The 15,809-nt window shown below is 47.9% G+C and overlaps 1 protein-coding gene across 3 annotated transcripts in view; it reads left to right on the top strand.

Annotated features, from left to right (window-relative positions):
- The window catches only part of IL1RN (interleukin 1 receptor antagonist), a 21,573-nt gene extending 10,195 nt beyond the window's left edge, over positions 1-11,378 (top strand). Inside the window, exons 1-5 of one of the 3 annotated variants that reach the window (XM_010834103.1) lie at positions 4,269-4,353; positions 4,487-4,538; positions 6,969-7,057; positions 8,626-8,738; positions 9,846-11,378. In XM_010834103.1, coding sequence (XP_010832405.1) covers positions 4,525-4,538; positions 6,969-7,057; positions 8,626-8,738; positions 9,846-10,058 — 429 coding nt within the window. In that variant the 5' untranslated portion in view covers positions 4,269-4,353; positions 4,487-4,524 and the 3' untranslated portion in view covers positions 10,059-11,378. Of the gene's footprint in view, positions 1-4,268; positions 4,539-6,968; positions 7,058-8,625; positions 8,739-9,845 lie in introns of those variants that run through there. The other 2 variants (XM_010834102.1, XM_010834101.1) reach the window with 2 other exon arrangements.
- Positions 11,379-15,809: the final 4,431 nt, after the last annotated feature.

Here is a 15,809-nt window from a genome sequence, read left to right as displayed (position 1 = left end):
TGTTTCAGGCTCAGTCACCCCCAAGCTCAGTCCAACCCTGGTCCATCTGGTCACTATTCCTAGGTTGATCTTAATAAGACAAATCTGACACTGTCACCCTCTGATTCAGTTTCCTTTTAGATAAATGCCCTGCTCCTTGCAGAGGAATTAAAATTCCTTCCTCTCTGACTCCTGCTCACCTTTTCAACCACTTCTATCAGGCAGACTCGTGGGGCTCAGGGGTGGAGAAGGACACAGTTTGTACTTTATCTCCCTCTGAGTAGGAGAGACCCGCCCCACCTTAAACAACCTAGGTTTGGGCTGGGACCTAAATGGAGCAGCCTGCACAGTTCCTGAAACCCAGTTCTGAGTCATCTCAAGCCCTGTTTGGGTGAAGTTGCCTGGGGCTGCAGTACCCTTGACCTTGGTGCCCAGCAGAAGCACCAGGTTCCATCCCTGGTCTGGGAAGATCCCACATATTGCAGAGCAACTAAGCCCGTGCACCACGACTACTGAACCCAAGCTCTAGAGCCCAGGAGTTGCAACTACTGAAGCCTATGTGCCCTAAAGCCCATGCTCTGCAATAAGAGACGCCACCGCCATGAGAACCCCATGTCTCACAACTAGAGAGTAGCCCCTGCTCTCTGCAACTAAAGAAAAACCCACTCCGCAACAAAGACCCAGCTCAGCCAAAAAGAAAGAAATATATTATTTTTAAAACACACTATTTTAACCATATTTAACTGTGTATTTCAGTAGCACTAAGTATATTCATTCCAAAAAAATTTCCCATGCTTCATCACTGTCAACCCCCTCCTTAGACCCCCTGCTCCAGACAACTGAGAATCTTCTCATTATAGTTTTACCTTTTCTAGAATTTTATATACATGAAATGGTACAGTACATTGTCTTTTGTACTTCTTTCATTCATTGCCAAGTTTTGGAGGTTCATCCATGTTGTTGCATGTATCAGTATTTTTCTTCTTTTTATTGCCCAGCAGTGTATCAGAGGATAGGGCTTCCCAGGTGGCTCCGTGGTAAAGAACCCACCTGCCAATGCAGGAGACACAACTTTGATCCCTGGGTCAGGAAGATCCCCTGGAGAAGAAAATGGTAACCCACTCTAGTATTCTTGCCTGGGAAATCCCATGGACGGAGGAGCCTGATGGGCAAAGTCCATGGGGATGCAAAGAGTCGGACATGACTTAGTGGCTAAACAACAACAACAATATCATAGGATAACTACAGTTTGTCCACTCATCCACTGATGAACATTTGGAATGTTTTCAGATTTGGGCTGTTAAGAATATGTGGCTATGAATAATGTTGCTATAAACATTTGCATACAAAAAAAGTGAAGTGTCTCTGAGGGCATACATTACCCAGAGCCTCAAGCTACAGTGTCCAACAGTTAATAAAAGTAATCAGCATACGCAAGACAGTATGTGCAAAAGAGAAAAAGAGACAATAGAAGGAAACCCAGAGGGGATTCAAATGATAGAGTCAACTGGAGAAGCCTTTGTAAGAACCTGAAGGAATAACAGGATCAAAGGTGTCAAAGACAAGATTGCAATTTTTGGCAGAGAACTAGAAACTCTATAAAAAAAAAAAAAGGAAGCAACTGGAAATCCTAGAACTGAAAGATGCCATTAACTGAAACTGAGAAAGAGTTCTCATATATAGGATACTTCCCGTGTGGGCAGACTGCCCTGAACACTTTACAGGCATCCACAATGAAGGTTCACCCGTGTGGTCTCCGTGGAGCCTGTCTCGGGTCACTCTTAGGACACAGATTTCACCTGAATGTCCTGTTTCCCTTGAAGTGGGTCTTAGTTATTTCTGTTGTCACTGGTTATAATAGCAGGGCAGGGCTTGGCATGTAGCAGGCACCAGTTATAGCGGTGATGTCTGCAGCTGGGAGGGAAGCTCGGGGTGCTGATGGGGGAGGCAGAGTCCACTCTGTGGCATGGTCATTAACCTCAACTCAGGAAGTGGAGTGAAGGCTGAGCACCAGAAGCGAGACTACATGTAGTCAGAGATGCCGGTAGGGGCTGGCTTCCCAGGTGGAGCTAGTGGTAAAGAACCCTACTGCCAATGCAGGAGATGTAAAAGATGCGGGTTTGATCCCTGGGTTGGGAAGATCCCCAGAGGAGGGCATGACAACCCACTCCAGTATTCTTGCCTTGGAAATCCCACAGACAGAGTAGTTTGGCAGGCTATAGTCCATGGGGTCGCAAAGAGTCAAGACACAACTGAGCAACTAATACACACAATGGATAAGGAAACAGATCCAGAGAGCCCTGGCTCGTTGCCTGGGAGCCCCAGTCCTAAGTGACTCCACTGCCCAGCCCCAGGGACTCCTACCCCCCTGCCCAGAAAGGGCCTACATGCTGTTTCATTCCACTCGGGGAGGTGACACAATTTTTGCAGAAATGTTGCATTTGCTCTGAAAGAAGAGCTCTTTAAAGATCTGAGAAAGTTCATTTGCAAACTTCCTCTTTAAAAAAACATTTTTATCAAGACATAACTGACTTATGAGGTACAAATGACATAGGAAATGGCAACCCACTCCAGTATTCTTGCCTGGGAAATCCTATGGACAGAGGAGCCTGGCGGGCTACAGTCTTTGGGTCGAAAAAGAGTTGGACATAACTTAGCATAAACAGCAACAATTGATGTATTACATTATGGGAGTTTCAGATGTACAACACAGTAATACAATTAATTTTTTGCTTTTGCTCGTGATGAGAACTTTTAAGATCCACTCTCCTAGTAACTTTCAAATATGTCATGCAGCCTTCCTTTTTCACAGATTTTACCCTCATTTGAACACAACCTCTGATGGGATGGCTGAAAATAAAGTCAGACTCCTCAAGATCTGCTGCTGTAATAGGGTGTCCCTTGGGTGGGAACCAGGAGACCTGGATTTCTGGCTGTACCTTGCCATGGACGAGCTGTGTGACCTTGGGCAGATGTCTTTGCTTCTCTGGGTCTTCTTCAGAAACAAGGATGGGGTGAGGCCCATCAAGTTCTCAAATGCCACAATCTGTCCTTCTGCACTAGAGGTCCATCCTCCTACCATTGAGATCATGTAGGACCCACTTCAACTCTTCTCTGTCCATAAAGAGGAATATACTTTCCTTTTCCCTGTCTAGAATGTAGGAAGAAAGGAAGTTAATGTTTCTGAATGCCTACTCTGACCCAGAACTTTCACCTTCCAATCAACCAATCTCCCTCCTTCCCTCCATTTCCACTTCCTTTCCCACATTCCTTTGTTCCTTCCTCCCTCTCACATTCCTTCTCTCCCTGTACCCATAAGGATGACATAATCAATCTCATTCTGAGTATGAAGAGGTAGAAGCAGAGACCCAAACAAATGATTGGTTCCAGGTCACACAGGTGGCAAACAGCACGTGCCAGAGGCAGTTTGGGATTCATTTCCATCCCAAATGGGATGTGGAGTTCATCCCATTTTCCCAAGACCCTAACTTCAAAGACATGGATAACAGGAATAGAGTTGGTTTCAAAGTCCCCTGGCAGGAAGTTTACTCTAGAACAGGAGAAAGCAAGCCTCGGGCCAAATCCAGCCACCACCTGTTTTGTAAATAAAGTTGTCCTGGAAACCAATTAGCTTGTGGGTTTGCAGATTGGCTGGGCTTCCCCAGTGGCTCAGTGGGGAAAAATCTGTCTGCCAATGCAGGAGACACGGGTTTGATCCCTGGGTCAGGAAGGTCCCCAGGAGGAAGAAATGGCAACCCGCTCCAGTATGCTTGCCTAGAGAATCCCACGGACAGAGGAGCATGGTCGGCTGCAGACCGTGTGGTCATAAAGAGTCAGACACGACTTAGTGCCTGCACACATGCACACATTACAGATTGTCTAAGATTGCTTTTCAACTATGACAGTCGAGTAATAATGATGTATGGCCCCAGAAATCCTAAAATGTTTGCCATCTAATCTTTGTTTGACAGAGTATTTGCCAGCCCCTGGTCCAAGGTCCAACAAGGCTGCCCCTCTTTCAAAGAACACAAAATGGCCTGAGTCTCTGACGTGCACTGGGAACCCTGCCACTTGGCTTCTTACAAGAGGGGGACATTTCTACTCACATCCAGTTTTTCAAAGCTTCAGGATACCTGTCGGGCAGATGAGGGGCTTGAGTTTTCATTGTGCCCTTCTTCCCAGGAACTGGGTGAAGGGGAAATAGAAATCTCGATTTTGGGGAAATTGCACAGAGGAAAAGGGGAGGGAATGGGTTACGACATCCCATTGCGACACTCGGCAGAGTTGAAAGTGACAACAGCAAGGTTTCTCGTTTTGGAAATGTGCAGGCGTTTCCGTTCGTTTTCGTGGGACAGGCGCCCGCAGCCTGGCTGGGTGAGCGACTCTTTTCTTTATAAGCAGCTCCTCTGGGTCTGAAATGGCAGTCCCCCATCGCCTCGAGGTCACAGGATGGACATCTACATCCACGGTTACCTAATCTGTCTTCTCCTCTTCCTGTTCCGTTCAGAAACAGCCTGCCACCCCTTGGGAAAGAGACGCTGCGAGATGCAAGCCTTCAGGTAAGGCTGACCCCAGGGAAGTGGGGCTGGAGGGATAGAAAAGCGAGGCAGGACACAGCTGTCTGGAGCTGCCCTGGGTTTGGGCTTGAAAGTGAAGTGAAGTGAAGTAAAGTCGCTCAGTCGTGTCCGACTCTTTGCGATCCCATGGACTGTAGCCTACCAGGTTCCTCTTTGGTGGGATTTTCCAGGCAAGAATACTGGAGTGGGTTGCCATTTCTTTCTCCAGGAGATCTTCCCCACCCAGGGATTGAACCTGGGTCTCCCGCATTGTAGACAGACGCTTTACCGTCTGAGCCATTAAGCATCCATTAATAATTAAGGTTAGGGTTAGCTGCCTAAGGTTAGCTAACTAAGCTTGGCTGCCACATCTGTGATCTTTGGCACTTGTATTTAAAAATCTCCCAGATGTGCAAAGCTTGACTGGAAGCCTGACTTACTTGCCCAGGGGCTCAGGCATCTTGGTGACATAAGCGTGCCCAGAGCCATGCTGAGGCTAAAGCCTGGGAGAGTGCTCTGGACAAAGAAACAAAAAGGGTCACTGTGGACAGGACACAGCCCAGAGTTCCAGACTGATGGTTAACAACGCCTGGTTGTGTTGGTACATTAGAGGGTCCAGCTCCCCTGGGGCCTCAGTTTCCCCATCTGTGACCTGGGGTGAATTCTAACCCTACCTGCATTATAAGATTGTGAAAGCCAAAGGCACGGATAACATTGTGAGTGTTTTGTGAGCAGTAAAGTGTCTGAAAACTATTGTGGTAGGCAGGGGTTTCAGTCGTGTCTGACTCTCAGCGATCCTATGGACTGTAGCCCATCAGGCTCCTGAAAACTATTACGATGATTAAAAACTGGGTCAGGAATGTGGTGAGGTGTCACCATCCCTGCTGTAAAAATAGCAGGCTGTGATGGTGATTAAAACAGAGTGCTGTCTTCATGTGGCCTTTGGGCTCCGATGTCCCAGGACTTGTCGGGATGACCTCACCCTCCAGCTCTCAAAACAGTGTCACACAAAACACTGTCACAATGTTATCTGTGCCTTTGGCTTTCACAACCTTGTAATGCAGGTAGGGTTAGAATTCACTCCAAGTCACAGATGGGGAAACTGAGCCCCCAGGGGAGCTGGACCGCCTGATGTACCAACACAATCAGGAACTGTTAACCATCATTCTGGAGCTCTGGACTGTGTCCTGTCCACAGCGCCCCTCTCTGTTTCTTCTTGCCTGAGGCTACAGGCTGGGACTCAGTGTGCCTGTGTGGGTCCCAGAGAAGCCCCTCCCCTTCCCAGGGGTCTGCCTTGACCTCCTCCCATTGGCTGGGATCTCCAGAAGGCCTCTAGAAAGGAACATTTAATCCTTTCAGATGGAATTCAACTCATCCAGGAGCTAAGAATAGTCATGAAAGGTCAAATGCTCATTCCAGCCAAGAACTTTACGGTTTGACTGACCCCCTCTCTCTGAGCTTATGAGCTCTTCAAGGTCACCTGATGAGATAGGTGTTGCCAGCCCCCTTTCACAGGTGAGGAGATGAGGCACAGGTCCAAGGTCATGCTGGGGGATGGGGGCAGCAGGGAGTGAAGTGTCCACATCCTGGCTGGGGCCCTGTTACTCCATCTCACAGCTACAAGCCCCGCTCTCAGACAGAGAGGCTCTTCACCAAGAAGAAAAAACAGGGAGCCAGAAACAGGCCACAGGGTGAACTGGAAGGGAAGCTGACTTGTCAGTAGGGAACAGACTTTGGGGACAAGTCTTCATGGTCTAAGGCTTGGAGCGAGTTAGCTGCAATGGGGCCTCACCCTTGAAGCTTCTAGCTCTGTGCTGTGGGGGCCACTAATCTCAGATGACTCTTGAGGTTTTCATTTAAATTCATAAAAACATACAAGAAAATAAAAAATTGGGGACTTTCCCTGGTGGTTCAGGGGTTAAGACTCTGTGCTTCAATGCAAGGGGTGTAGGTTTAATCCATGGTCTGGGAACTAAGATTCCACATGCTGTGTGACCACAAAAAAAAAAATTAGAAAATATGTGGATCCTCAATCACACCACATTTCAAGACCTCAATAGCTGCATGTCTCAATAGCTGCAAGTGATTGATGGCTACCATATTGGATGGTGCAGACAAAGAACATGTCTACACCCAGGAAGTTTATTAATGGTCCTAATCTAGAGTCTGCTTTGCTGAAGTAGGAGGTGGCTGCTTGGGAAGCTGAGGATGAGAAACAAGGTGAGAAGAGGGGTAGAAGGCAGGCACATGGCCTACCAGATCTGGAATTTGGGTCTGTCTCTTAACCAGTGTTGACCTCAGACTTCACAGTCATGCTATGGGTGTGTTTAATTCCACACCCTTGGGAGAAAACTGAACACACTCTGGGGAATACAGAGAAGGGGCTGGGCACTCAGCAGCTGTCCACTATAGCTGGGTCCTTCTGTTTTTCAGGATCTGGGATGTCAACCAGAAGATCTTCTACCTGAGGAATAACCAATTAGTTGCTGGATACTTGCAAGGACCAAATACTAAATTAGAGGGTGAGTGGTGGCCAGGAAGGTCAATGCTGAGTGGGCACCGGTCACTTTGCCCAGGAGTTTGCAGCATTGTGGCTTGACCCTGGGAATTTTAGGTACCATGTCTTAATCCCTGTTGGTTCTTTGTGGCCACGTTTGAAGCTAGAGAGGCCTGGCCACTGAAGGACACATATGAGGGGAGCCTCAAGAAGATAGAAAACGTAGAACCTAGGTTGGGAGCCACCACCTATGGACACCATGATCCCCAGGCCATAAATGGGAGGGCAGGGCCCAGAAGGCAAGACCAGCCCTTTTCTTCCTCTAGTGCCTGGGAAGCCCGTGTTTCTGTGTGTTCAAACTCTCACTCCCACCTAAAACTAATACACCATCCACAGGCTGGTTTATATCTCTTAATCTTGGACACCACATTGAGTCATATTCCAGATCCATGTCAACCTGGATGAATTTGAACAAGGTTCACTCACTCTGTTCCTTGGTTTTCCCCTTAGTAAGAGAAGGGCAATTGGTTGATAGGATATGGGTTTCTTCCAGCACCAGCCCTCTAGGATGTTTTCATGTCCTTGTTGGGTAGTCTGGTATAGTAGAATGGCATGATCCCCATTCTTGTTCTCTGCCCCTTCCTCACTCTAAAAGGGTGTGAGACCCACTTTTCCTGTCCTCTGGTAACTCTCCGAATAAGGATGTTAAAGCACAGAGAAACGGAGGTCTTCACTCCCAATGAGTGCATGGAGACCACCACGGGAAAAATATGGGTTCAAACCCACCCAGGCTTCTGTGGACCAAGCCGTGGGGCCCCACTCATGATATCATGTACTGGGCCCCATGGGCAGCACACCTGTGGACCTAGAGGACAGGGGTCCTGGGGAAGGGGGTGTGTACATGTGCTCAATCATGTCCGATTCTTGTGATCCCATAGACTGTAGCTCACTAGGCTTCTCTGTCCATGAGATTTTACAGGCAAGAGTACTGGAGTGGCAACGTTGCCATTTGCTCCTCCAGGAGATCTTCCCAACCCAGGGATAAAACCCTTGTCTCTTATGTTACTGCATTGGCAGGTGGATTCTTTACTACTGAGCCACCTGGGAAGTCCAGGGAAAGAAGGGAAGGGTAGCAATCACTTGGAGCAGAATTTAGGCGCCTTGGTCCTTGAGGAATAGCTAGATAATGTGCTTGGTTTAATCTTCTGTTTGGATCCTGACCAAGAAGATGGGGTCTCACTGTCCTTCTGACCTTGGGGTTTTAATCTGCTTGTTTTTTCAGTTGCTAGGTTGTATTTGACTCTTTAACAACCCCATGGATGGTAACCTTCCAGGTTCCTCTGTCCATGGATTGTCTAGGCAAGAATATTGGAGTGGGTTGCCATTTCCTTCTCCAGGGGATCTTCCCGACGTGGGCATCAAACCCTTGTCTCCTGAATTGCAGAAGTATTCTTTACCACTGAGCCACCAGGGAAGCCCAGGATTTTAGTTAGGGGAACAGAAAAGTCCCCAGGGAGAGTCCAGCCTGCTGTGTCTTCTCCATCTCTGCCTCCTCTTCTCTACAACCTGAACTTCCCCTTTGTTCTTCCCCAGAGAAGATAGATGTGGTACCCATCGAACCCCATACTATGTTCCTGGGGATCCATGGGGGGAAGCTGTGCCTGGCCTGCGTAAAATCTGGAGATGAGATCAAGCTCAAGTTAGAGGTAAGGACCTGCCTCAGACAACAACCATCCCCAAACTCAGTGTCTTAAAACAAGCACAGCGTGTTCTTTCTCATGATTCTGGGGGTTGACTAGGATCAGCTGAGCAGATCTGTGCCCCATGGCGTAACTGAGTTCCCTCCTGCAGCCACATTCAGCAGGGAGCTTGGCTGGGGCTCATCCTCCAGGTTCTCCTTCCACACGGTCTCACTGATTTCAGTTGTCAGCTTAAGCTTCCTTACAGAATGGTGGTTGGTTTCCAAGAGGGATAACTCCAAAAAGGCAAGCCTTAGTGTGCAAGCACTTACTAAACTTTTGTTTGTATCATACCATTAATGTCCAGTTAACTAAAGCTTGCCATGTGGCTAAGTCTAGCCTCAATGAGAGAGGGGGTTTCCAGGATGAGGACACCAGGAGGCATGGCTCCTTTGGGGACCTCAGCCTCTGTGTGTTACTCTCTTGCCCAAGGGCCACTAACCCACTTGGACTTGCCCTCTTCCAGTAAAGCCAACCTTTGGGACCATTCTTTTCCAGCCCTTATCTACTCGAATCCATGAGTTGGCATCCCCTTCTAGGGCCTTGTGCACCTGTGCAACATTAATGGGCTATCAGCCCTAGAAAAAGAGAGCTTTCTTTCAGGGGACTGTTGGACGAAATCTTAATCCAAATGAGAGTGGCTGTAACTGTGGCATTGTCCTTTCTGTCCACTAGTGAACAGGCACTTTAGTGGAAAGTGACTGCCTGCTTTGTGTGGAGTAGCAATGACCAGGATATTGTAAATAATGTGGACTGCCATACCCTTCCCAGCTGCTGCACTCTCCCGTCTCTCAGAGGTGCAGACATGACAGAGTCCAGCCTCCACAGGCCTTGGTCTCTGTTGATGGGACCATGTGCTTGTCAAACATATTGACCCAAGGCTACAGTGGCCAGATGTCCCCAAATCAAGGTGTAAGCATGGGACAACCTTCTTGTATCAGGCTGTCCTGAGACCCAGGACACTTTTGCCAGGCCAGTATTTCCCCAGCACTTACTCTGGGCAGCCAGATGGCCAGGTGGGCTGCAAGGACCTTTATGCTCCTCTGCCCTCACTTGCTTCTTCTTGACTTCCAGGCCGTGAACATCACTGACTTGAACCAGAACAGGGAGCAGGACAAGCGCTTCGCCTTCATCCGCTTCGACAACGGGCCCACCACCAGCTTTGAGTCAGCTGCCTGCCCCGGCTGGTTCCTCTGCACATCACTGGAGGCCGACCAGCCCGTGGGCCTCACCAATATGCCCACAGAGGCCCTCAAGGTCACCAAGTTCTACTTCCAGCAGGACTAGTCATGGTGCTCAGCCTTTCCTGTCCCCAGTCCCAGCACGTCCATGACTCCAGAGATGCCTGTCCACTCTGCTCAGGGTCTCCTGGGTGTTGTGGGGCTCAGCAGGGTGCCGTTGGCTGGGGGGACCTTCAGAAGGAGGTACAAGAGCCCTGGGAACAAGACCCAGTCTCCAACCTCCTCTGTTCACCCAGCCTTCCTCCACCCAGCCTCCCTCCACAAGGTCTTTCTAAAGTGCAGATGGAACCCCAGTCCTACTCAAAACCCTCAGGGTGGCCTGTGTCTTCAGGATAAAGTCCACACCCTGTGGCCAGCTCCAGTTCTGCCTCCTTTCTCACCCCAGATCCCCAGGTGCTCACTTCCCTCCCCCTAAGCGGCTTCCATTTTCTGTTTTGCAAAGTGGTGCTACTCCAGGGGCAAGATTTTTAGGGTCTGTAGCAAAATGGGAAATAAGGATTTCCTGGTATCTTTTTCTTTTTTAAAAAAAAATTCTTAGTATCTTTTTGTTAAATTAAACCAACTTTGAAAGAGAGTCTTTTATTTGGAAATGATGTCCTTTCTGGAAGGGAGTAGAATATTAAAATAGTCCCATGTTTAGGAAGTGATGTTGAAAGGAGATGATAGCGTTTCCTTTTTTATCTCTTATTTTTGTGATGCCCTAACCTGTACCTGGGTTGGGAAGATCCCCTGGAGAAGGGAATGGCCACCCACTCCACTCTTATTGTCTGGAAATTTCCATGGACAGGGGAGCCTGGAGGGCTACAGTCCATGTGGTCGCAAAGAGTCGGATATGACTGAGCAATTAACGCTTTCACTTTTCAACCTGTAACAATGAAAAGTTGGCATAATGCGTTGGTCTCCTAGTTTTTGTTTTTTTCTGGAATGTTCTGGGTTGTCTAGAACCTCTGGCCCAGGCCCTGAGCATGCCCTCCACTCCAGACCTCCTGCAGCTCCCTGCAGTGCTGTCCCCCTGCCACCCGGCACCCCCCACAACCCTTTCATCAAAAGTCCCCCTGCTCCCAAGACGCCACACAAATGTGGCTTCTCCTGACCTCCCGGGAGGAATGAATCGCTCTTTGACTATTTTAGCACTTCTGATTCCCTGAGACTTGTTTGGAAGATGTGCCCCTGTCTGTCTCCTCACCAGCCTGTGAGCCCCTGGGAGCAGTGACTGTGACCTCCCCCATCTCAGGTCTCCCCTGGGGCCGAGCACACAGCCTGGCCTCAGCAGGTGCTCAGTGAATGTGTGTTGTATATGTTGAGTGGAAAGTGTCCTGTTCTCTGTGACTTAAGCTTTGTTTTATGATAAAAACTTGAAATCTCATCGTCTGTGGCCTTGCTGAGCTTGGGGCAAAGAGAACTGGAAGTGGGGGTGGGTCAAGGACAGGTCTTTTAAACCCCTGGGATGGGCCTGGCTACCTCTCCTGAGTCCCTTTCTCCTGGGGTCTCACTCTCCTTGGAGAACAGAAGAGCAGATCTCTCTGCTAGAAGGTTGCAGCACCATCATCCACAATAGCCCCCAACTAGAAACAACCTAAATGCCTACCTATCCCAGAAGAATGAACACATGGGGATTTCCCTGGTGGTCCAGTGGGTAAGACTTCACACTTCCAGTGCATGGGGTCCAGGTTCCATCCCTGATCAGGGAACTAGATCCTACATGCTACAATGAAGATCAAAGACCCTGCATACCACAACTAAGACCCAGTGCAGCCAAATAAATAAATAGATATAAAATTATTAAAGAAAAGAGTTAACACATAAACCATGTACACATAAAATGATTCATGTACATTCATACATGTATAGTCATTCATACATACTCAATTCATGTAAATCATGTACATTCATACATCTACATTCATTCATACACACTCAACAGCAAAGAAAATGGATAAAACAAAATTGGCTGTGGTCACAAGATGGGTGAATCTTATAGACATCACGTGGGGTTTAAGAATCACAAAAGTATGCTGAGAGTACAATTTCATTTATATAAAGTTCAAAACAGACAGATGGAGTGGTTGTGCAGAGGGCTGCAGAAAGAGTTGTGCCCACTAACAGCAGCAAGGATGTGCTACCTGAAAGCTGGACAGTGCCCAGAGAGGCCAGGCAGCATTCTATCTCTTGGCATGGATGTGGTTGGGGGCTTTCTGTGTGTATGGTATATTCACAGTTTTGAAATGTCTAAAAATAAAAAACCTTGCCCCCGCCCCACACCTCCATCCTGGTATGTTAAGGGAAGGGGGCGTCTCGGAAATGGTGAGATTAACAGGTGGAGGACTTCCCAGGTGGCTCAGAGGTAAAGAATCTGCCTGCCAATGCAGGAGACTTGGGTTCCATTCGTGATCTAGGAAGATCCCACACATCAAAGAGCAATTAAACCCAAGAGCCATGACTATTGAGCCTGTGCTCTAGAGCCCTGGAGCCACATCTATGGAGCCCATGTGGAGCAACTACTGAAGCCATCTCACCCTAGAGCCTGTGCTCTGCAACAAGAGAAGCCATCCCAATGAGAAGCCTGAGCACCACAAATACAGAGTAGCCCCCACTCGCCACAACTAGAGAAAAGCCTGAGCACAACGAAGACCCAGCACAGCCAAAAATCAATAAATAAGATTACAAAAAACATTCACAGGTGGAATGTTGAATTTGACCCCATGAGATAGAAATGAAGGATTATAAGAATGATGGTTTATCAAACACATCTCCACTAAGTAGAGTTGGGCCAGCAAGGGGCGCTGTCCCTTCCTGGGACTACGCTGACCTCTGGGCTTGGTCCCAGGGTGGGGGTGGGGGATTCCTAGAGTCAGACCCCGCTGGGTCCAGAGCCTGCTGTGTGATTTTGGCCAAGTCGCCTTTCTCCTTAAGGCCTACTTCCTACTTGTCCCAGGAGAGTGTTGATTTAGATTAGAGTTTTCCAAACAGAGCTCCATGCATGCCTCTCTGAGGTCCCTGGAAACAAAGTCCATAGAGGGGAGGCTGAAAGGCTGGGCTCGAACCCTAAAACCCCACTCCCACCCAGCCCTCTGCTTCCCAAACTCAACTTCCCTGCAGGGCTTTTGAAGAGGAGATGTTGATGCTGAAAACAAAGGAAACCAAGTAGATGAAAGACAACTAACTGGAGAAAATCTTTAAGATTTTGTCTAGATGCTGGATCCTAAGATGATAATGAGGTTGCCCTACCTTAGCTTTCTCTTCCTCCTGTGTAACAGGGAAGGAACCATGTGCTCCATGGGGATGATACAGGATGAAGTGAGACAATATGAGTGAAATTCTGTGTGTGACAAAAGTGTGAGTGTTGCAATATTTTCAATCATGGTAAAAGGAGGAAGTTCAAGTCCGAAAACTCTTCCAGGCCTAATGGTGACAATTATGTTAGTCACTCAGTTGTGTTGGACTTTATGCAACCCCATGGACAATAGCCCATCAGGCTCCTCTGTCTATGGGATCCTCCAGGTAAGAATACTGGAGTGGGTTGCCATTTCCTTCTTCAGGGGATCTTCCCGACCCAAGATTAAACCTGGGTCTTCTGAATTGCAGGTGGAGTCTTCACTTTCTGAGCCACCAGGGAAGCCCAGAAGCTTCCAAATGATACTGCAGCTGCTATACCATGGACCACACTTTGAGCAATAAGGTTGGTTTTGTTTTTTTTTTTAAATATGCTTATACAAGTAACTTTATTTTGGGGGGCTCCAAAATGACTGCAGCCATGAAATTAAAAGACACTTACTCCTTGGAAGGAAAGTTATGACCAACCTAGATAGCATATTCAAAAGCAGAGACATTACTTTGCCAACAAAGGTCCGTCTAGTCAAGGCTATGGTTTTTCCAGTGGTCATGTATGGATGTGAGAGTTGGACTGTGAAGAAAGCTGAGCGCCGAAGAATTGATGCTTTTGAACTGTGGTGTTGGAGAAGACTCTTGAGAGTCCCTTGGACTGCAAGGAGATCCAACCAGTCCATTCTGAAGGAGATCAGCCCTGGGTGTTCTTTGGAAGCAATGATGCTAAAGCTGAAACTCCAGTACTTTGGCCACCTCATGTGAAGAGTTGACTCATTGGAAAAGACTCTGATGCTGGGAGGGATTGGGGGCAGGAGGAAAAGGGGACGACAGAGGGTGAGATGGCTGGATGGCATCACCAACTCGATGGACATGAGTTTGAGTGAACTCTGGGAGTTGGTGATGGACAGAGAGGCCTGGCGTGCTGCGATTCATAGCGTCGCAAAGAGTCGGACACGACTGAGTGACTGAACTGAACTGATACAAGTAACATAGTTTTTAAAAAATCATGTATTTGATTGTACTCAGTCTTAGTTATGGCATGCTGAATCTTTAGTTGCAGCATGCGGAATCTAGTTCCCTGAGCAGGGATCAAACCCTGGTCCCCAGCATTGGAAGCATGGAGTCTTAGCCACCAGACTACCAGGGAAGTCCCTGAAGTGTTCTTAAAAGAGGAAAAGCTTTAAGCCATCCTCAAGCTGCTAGAATGCCAGACACACAGAACTTTCTTCTGTTTAGTTCCATGATATAAACCAAGATGGGCTTCCCTGGTGGCTCAGATGGTAGAGTCTGCCTGTAGTGTGGGAGACTGGGGTTTGATCCCTGTGTTGGGAAGATCCCCTGGAGAAGGAAATGGCAACCTACTCCAGTATTTGCCTGGAAAATCCCATGGATGGAGGAGCGTGGCAGGCTACAATCCATGGGGTCACAAAGAGTTGGACACAACTGAGTGACATGTCCGTATCCCAAGAACTCAGCTTAGGAGATACTGAGTGCTCCATAAACATTTGGTGAATAAATAAACTAGCCACTGACATCTCAGTAGGGATTAATGTATTGTATTGGTCAGAAAATTTGAGCAGACAGAGGACTTGGACCAGGGAACTTTTGAAAGAAGCCTATACAGAGTGAAGTAAGCCAGAAAGAAAAACACCAATACAGTATACTGCTACTGCTTCTAAGTCACTTCAGTCGTGTCCGACTCTGTGCGACCCCATAGATGGCAGCCCACCAGGCTCCCCCGTCCCTGGGATTCTCCAGGCAAGAACACTGGAGTGGGTTGCCATTTCCTTCTCCAATGCATGAAAGTGAAAAGTGAAAGTGAATTCGCTCAGTCGTATCCGACTCTTAGCGACCCCATGGACTGCAGCCTACCAGGCTCCTCCATCCATGGGATTTTCCAGGCAAGAGTACTGGAGTGGGGTGCCATTGCCTTCTCCATATACTAACGCATATATATGGAATTTAGAAAGATGATAATAACCCTGTATACGAGACAGCAAAAGAGACACTGATGTATAGAACAGTCTTTTGGACTCTGTGGGAGAGGGAGAGGGTGGGATGATTTGGGAGAATGGCATTGAAACATGTATAATATCATATATGAAACGAGTCGCCAGTCCATGTTCGATGCACGATACTGGATGCTTGGGGCTGGTGCAGTGGGATGACCCAGAGGGATGGTACGGGGAAGGAGGAGGGAGGAGGGTTCAGGATGGGCAACACGTGTATACCTGTGGTGGATTCATGTTGATATATGGCAAAACCAATACAATATTGTAAAGTTAAAAAATAAAATAAAATAAAAATAAAAAAAGAAAGAAGCCTAGCAAAAGGGAAAGGACTCTGTTAGGAGGAGGTTTAAGGATTAGGAGGCTTTGCAATGAAAAGATCTGACCATCAGGTGGCAGTAGCACACACACGCTGTATTAGGCGTCCCTGATGGTTCAGCGGTAAAGAACTCGCCTGCCAA

Source organism: Bison bison, unplaced genomic scaffold, assembly GCF_000754665.1.
Source record: "Bison bison bison isolate TAMUID 2011002044 unplaced genomic scaffold, Bison_UMD1.0 scf7180017864020, whole genome shotgun sequence".
NCBI lineage: Eukaryota > Metazoa > Chordata > Mammalia > Artiodactyla > Bovidae > Bison > Bison bison.
Note: the sequence above shows the minus strand (reverse complement) of the source record. Positions and strands in the feature narration are given on the sequence as shown.